The sequence below is a fragment of the Genypterus blacodes genome, unplaced genomic scaffold (genome assembly GCF_046128005.1).
Source record: "Genypterus blacodes isolate CSIRO-AG114 ecotype Tasmania unplaced genomic scaffold, CSIRO-AGI_Gbla_v1 ptg000093l_1, whole genome shotgun sequence".
In the NCBI taxonomy this organism is placed as follows: domain Eukaryota; kingdom Metazoa; phylum Chordata; class Actinopteri; order Ophidiiformes; family Ophidiidae; genus Genypterus; species Genypterus blacodes.
In genome coordinates this window covers 1,190,368-1,211,583 of record NW_027466897.1, presented here as the reverse complement: position 1 = coordinate 1,211,583, position 21,216 = coordinate 1,190,368, and the positions used below count along the sequence as shown (strand labels likewise).

Genomic DNA, 21,216 nt, shown 5'->3' with positions numbered 1-21,216 from the left:
TAAAATACATTTAATTAAAGTTATAAATATATAAATAAATAAAAATAAAACAATGACATAACATTTTCTCCTTTGGATTTAGACCCAAAACACACACCGTATTTACAGGCACACACTTCTAGACCGTCATGGAGCAGATATGTTTATGTTGTAGAGCAGGGCATGGATCAATGGTATTATACTGACCACCATTAACTGAGCAACTCACAAATGCTACTTAAGAACCGGTTCCCATCAGGGCTGCGTTCTCTCTCCTCTGCTCTTCTCCTTATACACCAACGCCTGCAGTCATCTGTCAGTCCAGCTCCTGAAGTTCGGGGAAGACACATCCCTCATTGGACTCATCTCTGATGGGGACGAGTCCGCCTACAGGCGGGAGATTGACCGTCTGGTGAATTGGTGCAGGCAGAACAATCTGGAGATTAATGCTCTGAACACAAAGGAGATGGTTGTGGATTTCTGACTCAACGCAGCCTCGCCCGCTATCATTCTGTGTGACTCCCCAGCTGACACCATGGAGTCCTTTCGATTCCTGGGATCCATCATCTCCCAGGACCCCGAGCTCAACATCAGCTCCCACTTGCTGCAGAAGTTCAACCTGCCAAAGACAATGATGGTGCACTTCTACTCTTCCATCATGGAGTCCATCCTCACCTCCTCCATCACAATCTAGTTCGCACACAAGTAAAATATGAATGAACTTCTGTACAGTTACACACTTACAGTGATGTATTAAAGAGGCATGTACTGGACTGTTACACAATTCAATGTATTTACCTCAGACTGATAACTGTTAAATGGAGAGAACATTCAGACCACTCAAGGTTTAAACAATAAGTTTATAATTTTGGAGTAAACACATTTATTAAGAACAAGTACTACAACATACAATTACGAGGAAAATAAAACAGTTCAAATCCCATTACAACTACTTATAAAAAGGCTTGATATATATTGCTGGTAATAGTTTTCTTTTTAAGAAAATAGAAATTGTGAGACTTTAGCTTACAATACATTGCTGTCAGCAGCCCCAGACTCAGTGGTGACCTGCTGCAAAAAGGAATCCTTTGCACCAAAACCCAAGACACTGCTGTGGCGTTTGTACGGTGGAATGCTGCAGATATCACATGAAGCGCACAAGCAGCAGCCAAACTAAGGTCCGACTCATACAGATACATAAATAAGGGGCGGGGCCTTAGAGAGGGACTGAGAACGTGGGGAGAAACTGTAGTGTCCAGTCTGGTCCAGCAGTGAGCAGGCTGAGCATCGACTCAGTGAACATGGTCCAGAGCAGCAGCAGCTCCTCTCCCAGCAGGAGGTACTGCCGGCCCTGCAGGGGGGCGTTGACCGTCGCGGGTCAGGTGCGGCAAGATGAAGAGGGAGCTGCTCTCTGATGTGCTGCCCAGCAGACGACTCACCCAATCTGAAAGAGATGAAAACACAGATCATCACTGTGATTCTTCAGAGCTTTGCTGAAACATGTAAAGCGTTGTCAGGATGATGGGTTACTTCACCTGTGGGCAGTAGAAGCATGGTCCGATGGGAGACTGCAGCCGGTTCCCGCTGACTCGAAGACCTTCAAAATCTTCTTCTGCTCTTGTTGGTCATTGAGCAATGCTCCCTGGGGAAAACATCAAACACAGAGGCTCAAACCCTGCATGTGTAGATGTTAAAGCCTGATGTGTGAACAATGTCTGGCTGTTGATGACTCACCTGTCCAAGAATTTCAGATTGCCAAGGTCCTGAGTGACGCTTCTTGGTTTAACTGTGAGACCCTGCAACACAGCAACAGTGACTTAGCAACATAAATTAGATCTGCCGCAGGAAATGCAGTAGAGGTTGTCGACACCTACTTTACCTCTTAGCGATCATTGCGGCTGGATCGGGAGCATCCATCGACTCGGGCGGCGCCTGGCCGGTGATGCTGCGCGACTGCTTTGTCCGCTGAATGGCGAGCTGAGATGGGAGCTGTGCACCTCCTGTGTGCTGTGAGCAGAAGAGCTTTCAATAGATGTGAGTGATCCACACGACATGGGCTCCTCCGGTGTCAGGCTGCGCAGCTGGAAGTCATCGTCCATGGGGATGTAGGGAGCCAACATGTCCAGGTCCAAGCCTTCCATTGCCTTTGAGACACAGACAAAGATACAATGAGTGAATGAGGGATGAGGAAGCCTTTCCTACATTAGATCAAGGATGTCCTCAGTACAGTTGTCTTAACCGTAACATACCTGTGTGGTGACTGGCGTCCTGGATTGTCTATCAATGGCAAACAGCTTCTCAACCAGGTCTAGTTTGAAATCTGAGCATGGGGAAGCAGAGGTCGGGTCGGCCTAAAGGGCAGAGATGCACACGTTAACAAATTAACACGTTAACAAATCTGTAAACAATCTAAACAAATCTGTAAACATGCTAACCTGTTGGCTGGAGAGCCCATCATGACCCTGTGGATCAGGATGCTGTGAGCCACGTCTGGGAACATCGGGTCTCTCGGCTTTAGCTCGGCAACAATGCTGGAGTGAAATGACAGACACACAAAACGCGTCAAAGCTGATGGTGAGATATTGTGCAGCTTAGCCACCAGACAGCATGACTTCGAAGCATTTACCTCTGTGTCAGCGTCAGCATCAGCATCATCACACCGATGTACCGCTGCTTCGTCCCTGGGTCACCGAACCACCAACCCTGGAAAATGTGAAGAAAACAGACAGACGTCAGCAAAATGATCTGGCTTTATGCTCAAGCAGAGAATTTCAAGCTCAACATGCCACATGAAATGAAATAAATTTAATGAAAATAAAGTAATTTAAATGTAATTTAATCTAATAAAAGACATTTAAGTTAATACAATAAAATACAAAATGCATTTAATACATTAAATACATACCTATAATTAAAGTTATAAATATATTAATAAAACAAAATAAAACAATGAAATAAAATTGTTTGGATTGGGCTCCGTCATGGAGCAGATATGTTTATGTTGTAGAGTAGCAGGGGGATTCAACTACAATTTAAAGAGCCAGTAGAGACAATTTCTTGGAGCAAAGGTCTGGAAGATCATAATGTCTAACTTTGTAGTGTGATATTTAAGTAGCCCATTGTATCAACATCTGCTTGTAATCAATACTCGACTGTCAAATCAGATGAATTTAGTACATTCAAAAACGTTTTGACAATATTCATTGTAACGTAACATAGAACATATATGTACCAAGTTAAAGTAGGGCTGCATTTCAAAATATAATTCAGCATGTTCAAATAAAATGCTCAACTTATATAAAATAAAGGGAAGCAAATGCTTGAACTCCCATTTTCTGTTTCACATCTTGACTCAACTGATTTCACAGATAATAAATCTCAACACAAAACGAGGAAAGAATAATACCAGCAGCTCTGAGGGAACATTGAATGTGCGATCCCGGTGGACTCTGCTTATACTGGGCTCTAAGACCACTTGTTTTCTACGATCTCACTTCGGATTTTAGCGGCTATATTTGTTCAAAACCCTAATGCTTTGTCTCATAATGCTGTTTCACATTGGCACTATTAATACGGAACACCAATTCTGAACAAGTATGTCGCCTACAAAATTTTGGAGAGCACCATTTTGTCTCCCTTTCATTACATTACGATCATTTGGCAGACGCTTTTATCCAAAGCGACTTACGTTACATTTCATTACCACCCTTCGCAGAGGGGGGAGCAATTAAGGTTTCGGTGCCTTGCTCAGGGGCACCTCGGCAGGGGCTCGAACCGGCGACCGGTTCCAAAGCGGAACCGGAGGGAGAAGCAGAAGCGGAAGCACTAACCACTGAGCCACTGCCTCCCTTTCTCCGCCTCACTCCTATTTCTCAACTTTCTCCGGCTCAGTCGTCTGTATCTCTATGTTTTAACACACGTCAGCAAAATGTTCCGACTTTATGCTAAAGCAGAGAATTACAAGCTAAAGCACAACATTTTCACTTACCTGTGTCGCTCTTTCTTCTTCCGCTTCCGTCTTCAACTTCGCTGTGACTCAGCAATCACCTGTCTGAGCGGAGAGTCACACTTTTTACCGCCAAAAGGCACAAACCTGATTGGCTTGAGTAGCATCACATGGGATGGCTTAACTCGCATGCAATTGGTCTCTGAGTTCTTCCTCGCTAAACCATTACCGTAGACGTCACCTGTCTGCGTGGAGCGTCACAATTTTTTCCCGCTAAAAGGCAACAACCTGATTGGCTTAAGTAATATCACGTGGGATGGCTTAACTCGCATGCAATTGGTCTCTGAGTTTTTCCTCGCTGAACTATTACCGTAGACGTCACCTGTCTGCGTGGAGCGTCACACTTTTTTCCCGCTAAAAGGCACAAACCTGATTGGCTCAAGTAGTATCAGGTGGGATGGCTTAACTCGCATGCAATTGGTCTCTGAGTTTTTCCTCGCTGAACTATTACCGGAGACGTCACCTGTCTGCATGGAGAGTCACATTTCTTTACAGCCAAAAGGCACAAACCTGATTGGCTTGAGTAGTATCACGTGGGATGGTTTAAACTCGCATGCAATTGGTCTCTGCGGTTTACGCGCTAAGCCATTACCGTAAACATTGTAAAAGCGGCGCCGGTCATAATAGAAGAGCCCCGTCTTTTAAAAAATAGCCTTGCTTAGATCCAGGAAGCTTGTTACGCTGAATGTAACAACAGTAATTTGTTAAATGAAATATAAATGGTGCCTCATTTACATAGAATAAGATACATAGAATATTTTTTTTCGATACCGATACCGATTACTTTGGGTGATTTTTTTTACCCCAATAAAACACATGACAAATACTGGCGTAACAACTTAAATGTGTATTTTTCACGACATATGAGTCATAACAAATTACATTACTTTATTTTAACCCAATGTCACCTAAATAGTTTAATTGCTACCGTTAAGGGACAAAGATATCCTCTTCAAAAACCATAATAATATTTTTAATATATTTTGATCAACTTCAGTCCTGATTATGACGGTTAGAATATTTGAAATCAAATATTTGGTATTTAATATCAAAACTGACGTTGATCAAAAATAATTATGTATAAAAAAGTAGGTTGCACAGGGAAAAAATAGAAAAATATGTGATTTGTGCTTGAAACATCACAACTAGTAGTCTTGTTGTGTCGTGTCGTGAGCCTCGGGGTGCGCAAAGTGCGTAAAGTGGGTCCACACACCGCACTTCGTTTTCGCTGGTGCAAGGACATTGCTGTTGCACTTTCTCCGTTCGCCGTGGAGTGGTCACGTGACATGAATGGATCAGTTCAATTTGACGCAACTGTGGGGGGTGGGGGTGTTGCAGCACAGAAGCCTGTGTGTATTAACATTACCCTAAAAGATGTGGAAGTGACACATGCGCGGTTTTCATTTATTAATTAGTATCGATATTTTATGAGAGTCATCGATACTCAATCGATACTCATGTCAGTATCGATATATCAATACCACGGAATCGATACTCCCATCACTAATGGCGGGTCCAGACTGGTTGTTAACGTTGGCTGTCACTGCATCCCTCTGCTGCGTCCTGGGCTTATGTCTCCGCTTCCGCCGCGCAGGACAAACACTCTGGAGGAGATTTATTTCTAAGATAATGGCCCGCACAGAGAAGCCATTGTTCCGAATTGCGTAAGTGAATTGTGGGCCCGGGCGGCGGGCGGAGGCGGTGAAACATTGAACATGATATTTGTGGTTCCGGCATTAGCGTAGCTTAGCCGCATCTTCGCCGAACTCCATCCAGTTTGCTCCGGTTTAAACTTTGCGGTACCGGCAGGACATCAATTCTGCATGTAAAAGTTCGAATCGGGACATTTCCTAAACGTATAACAGCCGCTGTTTCCTTCGGCACTAACATAATAAACCGAACCTGTTTGTTTGGTATTATACGAAGTTGTATCGCTTTCTTACATACGTTGAAGGGGCTTAAATGACGTCAGATTTGTGGGGCACGTAAAGATGAATCGTATTTGCCTGTGAAGAAAAATTACATTCCCATTATTTCAAGATTTCACCTCAACATAGGAGTTCTCAAACTGTGCTATGTGTACCACCAGTAGTCCCTGTAGCGCCCCCTGGTGGTATATGTATGTATTGACCTGCATGCTGTTTGTTGCTGGCTTGCAGGTACACACTCTACACCAAGACCAGGCTGGGCTACTTGTTCTACAAGAGGCAGATGAGGAAGGCCAGGGAGAATTTCCCCGCCGGACACTCCAGAGTGCAGCCTGTGGAGTTCAATGGTAGGAACCCTCACGGAACTAGACTTGTTTTGAGTGTGTGGGAGCTTATGTGTGTGTGGGCCATGGCTCCCAAACACAGGCCAGCAAAAAATGCCCAGTTCATTGGGTCATACTCTTCCTCAACAGCTTTGTCATCAGTATAGAGTTACAAAGATTTTTTCAAAGGACATGAATGCTTTAACATTCAAAATGAAAATGAATAGTTTTTTGTTGTATATTTTTATTGAAGAAAACATTTGACAGTGCGCTTACAGTTATGGGACATTTTGGAGATTTTTTGGAGTTTTTGATGTAGAGAGAGACCTTTTTCTCTTATAAATAAAGTGGAAATGAGGAAGAGAGCCAGAAAGAGACCGATGAAAGGACAACTGAGATCCTGATGCAAACTAGGCAATGAACAGTACAATAAACAATGTATCTTCATTGATTTCTACATCTCTTCTTCCCGCAGGTATCAAAATCATTCCCATGTCTGTGCTCTCCGACAACTATAGCTATCTTGTGATTGACACGACCTCCAGCGTTGCAGCGGTCATCGACCCTGCAGACCCTCAAATAGTTCAGGTGAGTGACTTTACAGTTCATATAATCTATAATAAATGTGTTTGTAACTGGTCTTGGTGAGCTTCAATCACAATGTAGTGGGGCCTGCAAAACAATGGGGAAACTGACCTATATGACATCTTCAGCAGTTAAATTGTTGGTATCCATTGCAGGAATTGTTTACAGCTAAATGAGCCTTTCTGAGCTTACCCTTGTCCTCCTTATGTATTTGTACTGTCATGTACTGTACCCCGATTGAACGTACTTCGCCCCTTATTGTGTGTACTTATTATGTTGTACTTATTATGTGCATGTACTCTTGCACGTTTCTGTGCTTGTGTTTCTGAGCTTTGGATTCACTGTTGTGATGAAGGGTGTTAACAGGATTCTGACTCAACAGGCAGCGCTTGAGGAAGAGGGAGTGATGTTGGAGGCCATCCTCTGCACGCACAAACATTGGTAAGAACGGTGTGTGGTGCAGACTAGATACGGTTCAAGTAAGATGTGAAAGCTAAAAACCTGCATGCTTTACAAAATGCATGTTGTGCTATCGTGCACGATTACTGAGTTGAAGAAATGCATAGAGATGAAGATGAGAAATAGTTATCCATTTATGTGAAAGGGTTATACCTTTAGGAAATTGCAAGCATACATTTTTAAGAAGCTTGTTCTCCTCATCGGCACTCCAGGCAGGCCGGCTCTGTATCCACTCTGGAGCGGAGTTTTTCGAAAAAGTTAAACACTGCCTTCATTTCATTTTTTAAAGCCAAACTGGTGAAAGATATGCCTGCTACGTTATTGTGGACACGGCCGGAGCCACAGTGCTGAGCTTTCTCTTCTATTTACAGGGATCACAGCGGGGGGAACAAAGTTTTGAAAAGGCTCCACAGCTCGTGTCGTATTTATGGAAATGCAACGGACAACATTCCTGGTCTCACACAGTAAGTCCCCCGGGCCCCGTTTGGTCCCCTGCAACAGTCAAATGTCAAAGAATGGAATCCAAATCTTAGGAAAGAAGAGTTTCTTACAATGATGGCGGCTTCACGCTATAGTTTTCATTTAAAGCTCACTGTGTGTTTTCCATGAATCAGCACCTCTCTCACCGCTGTATACAGGCTTCAGTCAGCAGTGGCTTAGAAGGGTCTAGAATAGTTTGCAGTTTGGCAGTGATGAGGGTCGGCCATTCCCATCCAAACAGGTTCTTCTCTCTTGTGTTCTCAGCCCCGTCTCAAACAAGGACTCCATAACAGTAGGCCTTTTGCAGTTTAACGCCCTCTTTACTCCCGGACACACGGTGGGCCACACGATCTACCTCCTGGATGGCCGGGCCCTCGATGCCCCCTCCAGCCTCTTCTCCGGAGACCTGGTGTTCTTATCGGGATGTGGTGAGTAGCCCACATGTTCTCCCTCGCAGCTATAGATGCACAGTGGCCTCAGGCGCTGCTTTGCTTCTCCTCTGGCACATGAAGCAAACGTACGCAGGTGTTTTTGTGTCGACTAGTGCAGGTATTTATCTGTCCACTTGGGGGCAGTGTCACATTTAGTAAAACACAATGGACAGAAACCTTTTAGAAACAGTGAAAGGAATTGCATTGTGGATTTTATCAATGAAACAGAACAAGACTGGAAATGATTGAACTGATCAGAAGCTCCGTCTTGTTTGTTCTTTGTCTTCCTGTCCTCCGGGCTCGAACTCGCATCCAGACAGGAAGTTAAGCAATTCAACCGATCAGAGCGACAGTTATATATAAACCATGTGACTGCACACAGAGCGTGTCCACACTACAGATAGACCTACAGCTCCGGTCTACCTCTTAATTCAGGGGAAAAAAAGCATTTAAAACTGCCGTCTCCACTCATCCCATCATCCTTAGATCCTTTATTTTCACGGCCAAACAAATATGCCAGCGAGCGGATTAATATTTTACTGAAACAAACAGTGTTGTTGAGCACTTTACTCCACAGTCACCAGAGAGCAGCAGCTCTGTGTCACATCCACTCAGGTTTAACACCGTAAACAAGGAGTTCAATAGGGAGGCAGTGGCTCAGTGGGTAGTGCTTCCGCTTGGGAACCGGAGGGTCGCCGGTTCGAGCCCCTGCCGAGGTGCCCCTGAGCAAGGCACCGAACCCTCAATTGCTTCCCCCTCTGCAAAGGGTGGTAATGCAATGTAAGTCGCTTTGGATAAAAGCGTCTGCCAAATGATAGTAATGTAATGGAAACAATGGATGCACATTAATCCCACCTGCAAACCGCTCGCAGGAAATGAGGCTCAATACCGTTGCCTATTTCACCACAGAGTGAAAGTTTTCCTCTGGCCTCCACTCTGACAAATGCACGGAAAAGTAGCATTCTGGCGTTGCTAAATCAACAATTATCTGCTGATTATTCTCTTTTATGGCTGAGTGTGTTATGTTAGTCTGACTTCCTTCAGAGGCTCGTCTGGTTGGTTCTTACAGGTGTAACGCCGAACAGCAAATTAAACACTTAAATATCAAGAACTCCTCAAGGAGCCGAAGCAACGCAACGATAAAGATCCTTGAGGCTTTAATGGAGCTCCAGACTTCTTTCCTGATGGCAATATAAAGACCTTACCTGCAGATACTCTGGTATGAATTCAACACGGCTCAACTTTGCATGGACTCCAGTATGAACCTGTTGTTGTGTCGTCTTAGGGAGGATGTTCGAAGGCAGCGCCACAACGATGCTGTCGTCTCTGGACACCGTCGGCTCTTTAAGTGACGACACCCTACTATGGCCAGGTAGGTAAACCTCGCTATCTGTTTGAATCTGTGTGTGGTTATGCACTTAGGCCATGATTTTCTTTTCTTTTTTCTTTTGTGTGTGTGTGTGTGTACAGGTCATGAGTATGCAGAGGACAACCTGCTGTTTGCCGGTGAGGTCGAGCCGCGCAACACTGCCAGAGAAAACAAATATCAGTGGGTGCTGCAGCAGCGAGGCCAAAAGCTGTGCACGGTGAGGATGATCTATCGTTATTGTTATGCGTCTCCAGCACAGCATTTCAGGAGGGGATTCGCGTTGTCCAGCGTGCCCGGGAGAAGGGGCTTATCAGCAGCCTACAGCGTATGTGCTGTCAATGCCTGAACGCTCGCTCTCTCTCTCTCTCCCCGCCCCCCACCACCCACTCACCCTCCTCTGCCAGGGTCTCAGTGGAGTCTCATCTATGATACAGTTGGCAGCAGTGCAAATGTTCAGTGTTGAGAGAAGAGGGCTATCCGGAATCCAGATGAGTTTTTATCCGTCACATCTGTATGGCACGACGGGTTCACACACACGCACACACGGCTTCAAACTCATACTTGACATCTTTCATACCGGAAAAGCATTACAAGCAATGTGTAGAGATGTAGATAATGCTTTATCTACCTGAGCAGCACGTGGAAAGGTTTCTACCTAGATAACTCCAATAATGGACTGTGTTGGTTTCTCTCTATGGTGTGAAGGCCGAGTACACAAAATGGTGTATGCGGTGCCGTGCAACAAGCAGGTTTTTTGTAAGATATTTAAATCTTTTTTTGGAACGTTAACACGGTCCTTGGCTGCAGCAGAGACAGCTGAGGAGGAGGTGAGGAAGGCTATGCTCCTATTAGTGCTACTTGGTAGATAACAGCTCATTATAGAATTTAAATCGTTTCTAAAATTACATAAAAACCCCTCTGTCATCCAAACTCTGTATCCAGTCACGAAAAAGGAAGATAAAGTTCAAACATTGCTGCTGTATTGTACAGAAATGGTTCCATTTGCTGTTTCGACTTGCTTTGTACATCTCTGTAACAAGTAAGTTAACACTGCTGACTGACAAGTAACATCAGAAACATTTAGTGAGGAGCTGTGCAGCAGGAGACCGCAGCCAGAGATGCAAAGTGTCAATCTGTGCTGGTTTGCTGGTCTGTGCTCGTGTTCCTCTCCAGGGAATGACCGTCTCTCTCCACTTCCTTTTCAGTGTCCCTCCACTGTCGGGGAAGAGAAGGCCTACAACCCCTTTCTGCGCAGCCACTCTACTGAGCTCCATCTGGCCCTGGGCCTCCAGCAGTTCCAGGACGAGGACTGGACCCAGTTCCGAGCTCGCGTGCTGGAGGCGCTGAGGAATCGCAAAGACCTCTTCAACAGGAGGTAGTGGAGGTAACACAGCACCGGGAGGGCACAGTGGCGTGAGCTCACCCTCTGGTGGACTTTGGTACTGCAGCACAGGTGTGATAGTGAAACAGGGAGCGCTGTCTGCTGGTTTGAGGTAAAACTTGTAAAAGGTTCAACCCGTTTACATAAACTGGATGGACACTTAAGTCCCACTTTAATAATGACATCATTCAGTAGACCATTAAGCCCATGATCACTGTGTGTTTTTGGGGACGGTGTGCTGTAATACTTATTTATTTCCCCTTTCATATAGAGACGTTAACATGTAGGCGTGCATGAGAGGCGTATGAACATATGAACAACACAAGGCTCGCTGCTTGGAGCTTTGACTTTCATTTGTTTTATTGTTTAAAATGATAAGTTGTAAGGAGACATGAAAGTTTGTTTGGGGTGGTACTAATGCGTTTAGCCCCGTCTATATACTGGAGGAAGAGGTAATTGGTTCCTGTCACTCTTCCTGTGTGCTGTCTGTCCTGTTTCTGATGCCTCCCACTGGACGAAAACGGCGTCAGTTTGTGTTTGGAGCCCTGCAGAAAGAGCCTGAAACTGCATTTTGAGCCTTGGAAGACGTCTAGACCCTAGATGGTCTTCGCTCTCGTGACGGTTAATGGTACCATTTAAAGTTGATACAATGCTTTTGGTTTAAAATAATAAATCGTCAGGTTCATTGTGTTTACAGACGTGCACAATATGTGTTGAGATATTTTTGTACTTGTTCGGTATGTCGGCGTAGTTTGTAGCAACCCTTTGATCTTGATTGCACGCGTTTGTGTTTGACCTCTTACCTGCTTCGTTTGCTCTACAGGCAGCTGCAAAAGATCGATCACAAAATGATTTAATCTCAGTTTAAAAGCTTACTATCCCTCAACTAAAGCCGCTTTATGTGTCTGCTCTTTCATGTGAAGGCTTGTTTTCAGCCCTCCAGAGTATTTGTTATGTTTATTCAATAACTCTTAAGATTAGTCCTCTTTAACTACTTTATGTCTACTGCTGGCTCTGTTTGTGTATTTATCAAGGAGCTTTTTGTTTTTCTTAATTGACTGAAGAAAGGAAGATTTATTGGGGTGTAAAATGTTCTATTCTATTCTATTGAAGACATTTTTCCTAACTAGACAGGTTTTAGTTCAGATTTTTATATGAATAAGAGTTTGATTAAGGTACGCAGGGATTCTAGGTGCATTATATTGTATGAAGTGTAAAATTGCAGAATTGATTTTGAATTAATTACTACTTTTCTTAGCCTATATAGATTTACTCACAACTGTCCAACAGTGTTAAATGTACTATTCAGGAGCGATCAGAGGCTCTGAGCTTCTCTTGACTGATGCTTCAAAGCTGTAAACTATTGGGGATGATGTCGCTGGTGAATAAAGGGATCGTTTGAAAACTTGAATGTGATACAAACTGTCAAATTGTTTGGAATTTTTAGAAGGAATGTTTTATATGCAAATAAAAGACATTGAAAAACGATTGTGCTTTACAGTGGAGGAACGTTTCCTCTTCAACAGGCACGCAGCCTTATCACCACTTATATTTGAATATTTCAGATATATTTGTCATTTTTAGATGAAGAGGAATGTGGAATGTGAGGGAATAAATCTTTGTACTGTTTGAGACAAAAGCTCTTCAGATTGTTGAGTTGCTCCTCCAGAAGGTTTCTAGCAGAGTACCTGCTCCCCTGCCGATTGTTGACTATAACTTGATTCTGTGTGTTTGATGCAGACTCGTCTTCATTTGCATGTGTTTGAGATAGAAACACGCACACACGGGAGCCTGTTTCACTTCAGGTTATGTTTTAATGAGGCGGTATAAAAGTTAACAACATTACTGCAGTGTGCGTGTTGTCTTTACGAGGACTCCTACTGTAGCACACAACTGAATTATTTTCCTCACTGCTATAATTCCTCTCGACTCCCGACAACAACAACATAAACAAAAAGATACTTTGGAAGCGGGAAAAGGTTAATTGAACTTTGTGGTTGTTGACCAAAGTAATAAAGCATCTGAGCAACACATTAGTGGATTTACAAACTCGTTCTATGGTGTTTGAGTCTCAAACTTTGGGTCCTTCTCCCTGTTTTTTTTTATGGTACAATTAAACCGAGCGGCAGAAAAGGCTGCAGATCTCCTCTCACCTTTATAACACCCTTAGAAAGTACAAAGCAGCAATACGTTTTTCACATGAATAAGTTAACAGTCTGTGGCTTTGCCTTCCAGTATTCAGAGGCTCCCAATACTTTAGAAAGTGCATTATTAAAAACATTAAACGGCTCCCAGAGAGAATGTGCTGCCCTTTGTAACTGGTGTATCATTTATAGTTACATATGTCAGGTGTGTACCGCCAGGAAAGAACAACAGGAAAGAATGTGTAGATCGCCACAAAAATAGGATATTATTGACGGTGCAGGTGGCAATGAAACAAGTCCTTAGTGCTCCAGATAAAGTGTTGAATGAATGAAATGTATGACTTGGGATTATAAAGTCACTCGTAGGAGCTTGTATATTCACCAAGGCCAAAGCAGCCTGTACACAATGTCTCTGATGTTGCCTCGTTGGCCCTTAATAGAAAAACACATAACATGATTCAGTTGTTTCATTTCTTATAAAAAAATAATTTAAAATTGTGTATCTGATCGGAAATAGTCTATAAATGAGAAGAGATTATTATATTAATATGTATATCAGCCTATTACTGTTTGGATATTGAAATGATTCATTCATTCATCATTCATATCTGCATCAAAGCCAGATTAGACATATTGATAGTCGATTATTGGATAAATATACCAGACCTCCCCTTCCCCATTATATTGGTGAATTTACTTTTAAGATGGAATGAATATTGTCATTCTTACACAATTAAAATTAAGACCTTTTGGTTAACCTTGGATCCCATCACCACGTTTGCTCACAATTTGGAGTAATCCTGCTCACAAACAAAGGGAACACTCGGTTCAAATAAGTCCAAAAAGAGTCCAGTCCAGTTTGTTGTGATCTTGTCCACGTTTTTGCGAAGATCCCGTCACGTCACAGACAGGAAGTGGACGCGGAAGTGTAGAGGAGAAGCAGCAGCAGCAGGTTTCCTCCAGCTCGGTGTGTCAGTGAGGCTCCTGTGTCATCATGCTGAAGGCTGTGATTCTGATCGGAGGCCCGCAGAAAGGTGAGCGCGAGCCGACGCGTTACCATGGTTTCAGTGCCGCCGCGCGCGCTACCACTAAAGACGAGCTATCATGCTAACGCTAACGAGCTCCGTGTTTACACTGACGTGGCGTAACGGACAGACAGCAGCCGGATCAGATCACCTGTCGACTGATTTAATCCTCATTTACTGTCTGAGAGCAGGAACAACCACATAAACTTCGACCTCTGAGCTTTTGCCGAAGTGACACAAAACTATACTAAACTAAATATCTACAAATGTGATGTTTATGCTCATTTTTGTACATGTAAACTCATGGAACAAGACTAGTTTAACCTACTTTCATGCGGTGTAATGGTATGACCTGGAATATTACTTTACTATGAAGGACTGAGCATTAACATTTATATTTATTTACATGGGTTATGTATATAATATGATAGAAGACCATTGTAAAATATTATTTCTTGGATGAGGAAGGATTTTGAGAGAATGTTTCCCAATCTTTGGTACATGTATGACTCATGCTACTTGAAGTGTCACTGGAAATTAACTGCTGAGAATCAAAACAATTGAGAACTCTGCATTATCTTGTCAAATTATAATAAAATATAGAATGTATTAATATAATATCATTATCTATTAATTATTCATTTATATTTTCCTTTATAATTAATAATTTGTAATAGTAATTCTTTTTCAGGTAACATTTCTGGACTGTAAACTCAATTTTACTTGAGTGCTGTTATTCACGAGTAAATTCTTGTAAATGCATCAGAATCCTATAGAAATATACATTAACAGAAACATATTCCACTGTGTCTATGTTTATTCCATTAAATAAACATAAGACCTTCTTTAGGACCATTTCTTTGAGCATTTCATGATATGTTGTTTACCTTCCATCCCTACCCTCATGCAACACAAGGTTTGCTCAGAGCTTGTACTGTTTTTAAAGTTTGATAGTCGCTGTTTGAGTGTGCAGAGACGCTGTTTACTCTCAGTGAGCAGCAGGTACGTGAGGGAAACGATCAGATTTGTAATCACTGTTTGTTTTGCAGGCACGAGGTTCAGGCCGCTGTCGTTTGAAGTCCCTAAACCTTTATTTCCAGTAGCAGGCGTGCCAATGCTGCAGCATCACATCGAAGCATGTGCAAGGGTGAGTGTGACAGCAACACACAAGAGATTCAATTGTGTGTGTGTGTTTAGGAGGCTTCATTGTACAACACACACTACATTAAATGTGTTTGAAAGTTTCACTTCTCTCAAGATGTTGCATTTGTCTCTACTGTGGAAGCTCTCCTCTGAATCTTTTGGAGTGGTGTAAATTAAATTAGATTTCACATTTGCATTAAAAGGCCTTAAATGTCCCGGTCTTGATCAGGATTAACTTTATATTCTGCACTGTTAAGTCAATTCAAACGTTTCACCAGTTACGCTGCAGCTGTAATAATTGAACAAAACGTTTTAACACAAAAGGCAAAAGCACTTTCAAAAATGTCTCCACATTGTTAATTCATCTCCCGGTTCCCTTTCATACATGCAAAAATGACTTTTGTCTTGTGATTCATGATTCATCCAAGGTACCGAACATGAAGGAGATTTTGCTCATCGGCTTCTATCAGCCAAACGAAGAGCTGACCAGGTTCCTGTTTAACGCACAGCAGGAATACAAGATTTCGATCAGGTAAACAACATCAGAGCAGGTAAACAGCAACGTTTCTGCTCATGCAAGGTTCTTGTCTGCAACATACGATTTGCAGCAATTACATTTCTCCTTGAGCATAAGGCATTCTGGGTCGTCTGTAAATGTCTTGCGACGGTGTGGTTCACAATTCTTTCACAGTCCAGGAAGCTTGTTCCCATTTGTTGAAATGCATTTGTTAAAAGGATTTGTATGTAAAATGTCCTGCCCCACAGGTACTTACAGGAATATGCAGCTCTGGGCACCGGAGGAGGAATCTATCACTTCAGAGATCAGATCGTCTCGGGCGGTCCGGAGGCCTTCTTCGTCCTGAACGCCGACGTCTGCTCGGCGTTTCCTCTCACCGAGATGCTCAGCTTCCAGAAAGAACACGGAGAACCAAACAGCTTTGTGATCCTCGGGACGACGGTGAGATCGAAGTGTTCTATTAGAAGTTTTATCTGTTTTCTTCAGCTTTGAGTCTGTGTAATGTATTTAATAATAATAATGAGTATCGTGATGTTAGTGTGGATAATAGAATTGATCTTCCATCTTATCACCATTTCCTCTATCAGGCCAACAGAAAGCAGTCCATGAATTACGGCTGTATAGTTGAAAACGAAGAGACGCACGAGGTATGGATCCAATCCCAGCCTTATTCATGCGAAGGTTGTGAGGATTTCCCCTTAAATCCACACTTAAACCCCGCTCCGTCTTCCTCAGGTGCTGCATTACGTAGAGAAGCCGAGCACGTTTGTGAGCGACATCATCAACTGCGGCGTGTACCTCTTTAACCCGGACATATTCCAGCACATCGGCGCCGTCTTCCAGAAAAACCAGCAAGACATGTTGCTGTGAGTGGGCGGACTCTTCCTGGTGGTCCGTGGGTGGGAATGCATGTGAATACCATTAATTCCATTTTCTGCTCTCTTCCTTTCATTTGTCCCTTTTCCCTTTCCCCTTCTCCTCCCTGCCATGATTTCTGTTTCCTCACTCAATCATCAGATATCCTTTCGATGGGTAAGTTGGTTAGACTGCACGGTGTGGGCTTACAGTAGAATACTTCCTGTGTGGTGCCAGGTAGACGAGTTTACCCACGAGGAGGCTGTGATCGCATCGGATGCTTTTTCAGTGGACTGCTTTCCACTTGCATCGTTTCTTTTTGAACTAAGTGCCTCTGAGCAAAGCCACCTCATCAACAAGCCACCAAACATTTAGGATTTTTCGGCAAATTGCATCCGAAACAGCTCACTGACATTCTTTTCTTTTGTAATTTGGAACATATTAGGTCTGTAAGTAGACCTGTGGAACCACAGAACACGATCCATGGAACAACACGTGGAAAAGCCTCTAAAGCTTCACTACACGACCTTATACATTTAGTTAGATGCTTATATTTTCACCACTGTAGGTTCCATTCAAAGGTCTACAAATCTGGCAAATGAGCGCCAAATGTTATCGGAAATGCTTCAACTTATATAAAGTCACAGACCAACTTTAAATCTGGGGTATATACAAAAACCTGTATCCATATATATGCTTATAAACATATATATGTGACTATTTGACTACCTGTTCAGTATTTTCTGCTATTTACTAACAGGATTTCCACACACTTCCTCTTGCTCGCCACCAGGGGGCACTCCAAGTACCACTGTCTCTTTCACCTTCCTGGGGGAAAGCAGAACATTTACTAACCTTCCTTTCGTCCGTGCTTATGTTCCATCTCTGGGGTTTGCTCACAAATGCTTCTTGAAATTCTATAAAGCACAGAGTGAGAATGATGCTCTCTTCTTCCTCCCTCCCTATGAGTTGTTGTTCTGTTTTTGTTGTTCTATCTGGGGGAAAAAAGCCTCCCATGCGATCACAGCCTGAACGCTGCAGCATCTCCAGCATACATCTCTATAAAACTGAGTGATTGTTTGGACTTTTTTCCACGTTTCTCCTCGTTGTTGCTGTTGTATTCATCCCGACGCGTTCCGTTCCAGGGGCCTAATTCACCGCCCGTTTACTTGACCCGCTGATTAGCAAAGCAACAATTCAGCAAGATGTGAAACGCCACGGAGACGCCACGCCACGCAGGCATTACTCTGCATATTCCTTTGTTTTTGATCTCATTCTTTTCATCAATATTTCACGCTCCTGTCCCGTTTCATCCCGGCGCCCTTACAGTTCCACCATCACGTCTTCACCGCCTCCATCTCCTGACTCAGGTTATCAGCACTGACCTGATTTATCTCTGTGCTGAATCAGAAACGTCGGTGTTGGTTTCTTAAATACAGACGCATTCCTGACACGTTCCATTATTCATTTTCCTATTAAATGACGCATAGCACACACTGTAAATCCATAAATATTAAAGCAGGTCATTAGATGGTCAGAGGGAATGATTAAGCAGCGATGAAGGAGTTAAAAGGGGGTTGACTGTTGGTGTGTTTGGGTTAAGCTGCTCCACACAGGGCCTCAGTATGCATGAGTGTAGATGGAAATCCTGGGCCGGGACCCTTCAGCTTCTTGTTATTCAAGTGATTACAGCTGAATGAGTTTTTTGGGAAACCAGGTGCCTCATTTCTTTTTAAACCATGTTGTTCTTCCACGAAAATGGAGAAATGATACACAGCTTTCACAACTCCTACTTGGCAGTGGCTTGGTTTCATTCAGTCATTTTATATTGCAGTGGAGATTGAGTCACTTCAGTGCAGCTTTGTCTCAAACAAAGCTTTGGACTTGTTTCCTCACTCATCTCAAACTTTGTGCATAAACTAACTCCACTCCACTAACGAACCTACTCTTACTCGAACGAGGCCCCTGGTCCTGCCGTTTCACTCGCGCTCATTAATCGAGGATCCGTTCCTTCCAGAGAGGAGCCGACCAACGGCTGGCACCGAGCAGAGGCCATCAGGCTGGAGCAGGACATCTTCACCGCCATGGCAGGACAGGGCAAACTCTATGTGTACAAAACCCTCAGCTTCTGGAGCCAGATCAAATCTGCTGGGTGAGTGTGTGTACGTGTGTGCGTGTGTCACATCAACGAGATACAAAGTTCTAGCAGATGTGTGTCTTGTGTAACTGAATTTGTGTGTCAGTTTGACTCTGTACCCGTTTGTGCTGCCCGTGTAGGTCAAGCGTGAACGCACCTTTTCGTGTGTGTATGCTTTAGTTTAGAGAAGCCTGATTGAAATGGTGAATGTGCCAATGTGCCGTTCAGCCAAGCACCCAAGCTCCCAAGTCCACAGTGGCCAACAGCAGGAGTGTGTGTTTGTACTAGCGGGCTCCCTTTATGAATGTGTAGGTGTGGAGCTGGGCGGACATTTGACCCAGTTCGTCTGAGCTCTGTGCCGCTGTGAGAAGGCTCAGATTGTAATTCATGTGGAGCTGGATGTCACTCATCACTTATCGCATCAGCGCTCAGTGTTGGCACCTCCTGATGTGATGGCTCCTCATCTTTTCTCAGGTCTGCCATTTACGCCAGCCGCTTGTACCTCAACCAGTATCACACAACCCATCCTGAGAGACTGGCCACTAATAAGGAGGGAGGGCCTAAAATAAGCGGTACATTCATCATCCTTTCAAAGCTTTCTGCCTCCGTGCTTTCAAAGTCCCCTCATACTTATCCTCCGTCTTTATAGGTAACGTCTATATTCATCCTACTGCCAATATTGACCCCACCGCTATGGTAAGGATCATTCCCTGTTATGCTGCACTGTACACACACACACAGAACTAATTCGAGAGTATCATCTGCGTAATAAGTGTCATTAAAGCTCATTTCATTTCTTCTCTCTGCAGTTGGGTCCCAATGTCTCCATCGGCACCGGTGTGACGATCGGCGCCGGGGTCAGAGTTCGAGAATCAGTCATCCTCCATGGTGCAACTCTACAGGTGAGCCTCTCAGCAGTGTTGACACAAGAAGGAACAGTTTCCACCTTTCCACACAACAGAACCGTGTCCTATGTCTCAGTTTGTAACTTTGATCTGCTGATGATTTTCCTCCAAACTGAACCTGTGTTCTTTGACGCCGTGTCTTCCCTTAAGGATCACTGCTGTGTATTGAACAGCATTGTGGGATGGGACAGCACCATCGGCAAGTGGTCCAGAGTAGAAGGAACCCCGAGTGACCCCAACCCCAACGACCCCTACGCTAAGATTGACAGTGAAACCCTCTTCAGAGACGGCAAACTCACGCCTTCCATCACTATTCTGGGTAAGAACGCCGAGACCTTTAGGTGAAACAGTTCTGCCATGCGTCGAATACACGCTCATTCTAAACAATTACATGCAAACTTGTATTTAAAATGTAAATCATACTGTAACGACGGAATGATTTGTTTATTTTTCAAATGTCTTTTTAAATGATTGTAAATAATTAGATTGAAGCAGGCGTACCTCCACACACGCTTGACACACACAGACCTTGATTATGTGGTAAATGAATTTGTTCAGGCATGTAAACACAAAGTGAGTGAGACGCCTTCACATGCACTTACACACCTCATACTCCAATTACCACACACTCACACTCCTGTAAAGTTGTCTGTCTGTACGTCCTTATGAAGCAACTGGAGTGTAGTGTGTGTGTGTGTGTGTGTGTGTGTGTGTGTGTGTTAGTTAGAGGATTATTACCAAAGGACCTATGACGCCAAAACTAATAGTTTGAGTCAACACTCAGTGTATACAGACTCCTGGTTCCATACTTGTTCCCGTAACTCTATGATGTAAGAGATTGTGAGGCAAATGGAATCTTCTGCTCCTCCGCGCGGCGCCGCACTGCAGATTAAACGCCGTCTCTCTTTGTCTCCCCAGGTTGTAATGTGACCATCCCCTCGGAGGTGATTATACTCAACTCCATCGTCCTCCCACACAAAGACCTCAACCGCAGCTTCAAAAACCAAATTATTCTCTAGTTAATTCCTGCGCCTGCCCCGTCCACTTAGTGTCAGCGGATGAAGGATGCGGCTGAAGGGCGCACCGACACCGACCTCTGAGTTACTGTATATAAGATGTCCAAACAGAAGATATGGGACGTTCATGTAGTGGTTTGAGAGATTGATTTTTATATATTTGTCCTTAAGTCTCCATGTATCATCGGGTGGCAGCAGTAGCAGAGTGATTAAAGTCAAGCTAATCACCGATGTTGATTCACCTTGAAAAGTGCAGTTATGCCCATAAGTTTATATTGGATTTTTTTATTAACTTTACCGAACTGTAAAATGACTGAAGACTCTAGTGTAATATATTTAGCGGGGGAAGTAATACGGTGTAGCGAAGACTTCCTAGGTGATCACGCTCTGTTTCTCCAAGGGCATCGCCGCTCAGGAACCTGTTACTGCAAACAATAGCGTGAGAGGAGGAATTAAAAAAATCAAAGTCAGTGGCTGCAGTGTTTAATTTATCAAGGTGATTATTTGTGAGGGGCTCTGATTAAAAGCTTCAT

General features: G+C 43.6%; 2 protein-coding genes and 1 long non-coding RNA gene across 3 annotated transcripts; 2 read left to right on the top strand and 1 right to left on the bottom strand.

Moving 5' to 3' along the window:
- Positions 1–745: 745 nt before the first annotated feature.
- LOC143007739 (uncharacterized) lies at positions 746–4,028 on the bottom strand. Its single transcript, XR_012964513.1, has 8 exons — positions 3,968–4,028; positions 2,606–2,682; positions 2,415–2,510; positions 2,229–2,330; positions 1,859–2,123; positions 1,714–1,775; positions 1,515–1,621; positions 746–1,423 (listed from the first exon to the last, which is right to left on the bottom strand). It is a non-coding gene; the product is annotated as an uncharacterized LOC143007739 (long non-coding RNA).
- A 1,264-nt stretch (positions 4,029–5,292) lies between these two features.
- On the top strand, positions 5,293–11,014 carry pnkd (PNKD metallo-beta-lactamase domain containing). Its single transcript, XM_076159202.1, has 9 exons — positions 5,293–5,649; positions 6,145–6,260; positions 6,712–6,824; positions 7,204–7,262; positions 7,652–7,744; positions 8,025–8,188; positions 9,477–9,563; positions 9,662–9,777; positions 10,766–11,014. Exons 1-9 carry the CDS (start codon positions 5,492–5,494, stop codon positions 10,937–10,939), a joined length of 1,080 nt encoding a protein of 359 aa, XP_076015317.1. The 5' UTR covers positions 5,293–5,491; the 3' UTR covers positions 10,940–11,014.
- A 2,955-nt stretch (positions 11,015–13,969) lies between these two features.
- gmppaa (GDP-mannose pyrophosphorylase Aa) lies at positions 13,970–21,153 on the top strand. Its single transcript, XM_076159171.1, has 12 exons — positions 13,970–14,119; positions 15,160–15,257; positions 15,682–15,785; positions 16,019–16,211; positions 16,358–16,417; positions 16,506–16,636; positions 18,643–18,777; positions 19,237–19,334; positions 19,412–19,458; positions 19,572–19,664; positions 19,818–19,986; positions 20,586–21,153. Exons 1-12 carry the CDS (start codon positions 14,080–14,082, stop codon positions 20,684–20,686), a joined length of 1,269 nt encoding a protein of 422 aa, XP_076015286.1. The 5' UTR covers positions 13,970–14,079; the 3' UTR covers positions 20,687–21,153.
- Positions 21,154–21,216: the final 63 nt, after the last annotated feature.

Bases quoted from the DNA above. Each gene is read 5' to 3' on its own strand.
- pnkd (XM_076159202.1), top strand. From the start codon at position 5,492: ATGGCGGGTCCAGACTGGTTGTTAACGTTGGCTGTCACTGCATCCCTC. The intron at 7,263-7,651 runs GTAAGAACGGTG...TTCTATTTACAG, and splicing joins CTCTGCACGCACAAACATTG to GGATCACAGCGGGGGGAACA. The intron at 9,564-9,661 runs GTAGGTAAACCT...GTGTGTGTACAG, and splicing joins CGACACCCTACTATGGCCAG to GTCATGAGTATGCAGAGGAC.
- gmppaa (XM_076159171.1), top strand. From the start codon at position 14,080: ATGCTGAAGGCTGTGATTCTGATCGGAGGCCCGCAGAAAG. The intron at 16,212-16,357 runs GTGAGATCGAAG...TTCCTCTATCAG, and splicing joins TTGTGATCCTCGGGACGACG to GCCAACAGAAAGCAGTCCAT. The intron at 18,778-19,236 runs GTGAGTGTGTGT...ATCTTTTCTCAG, and splicing joins AGCCAGATCAAATCTGCTGG to GTCTGCCATTTACGCCAGCC.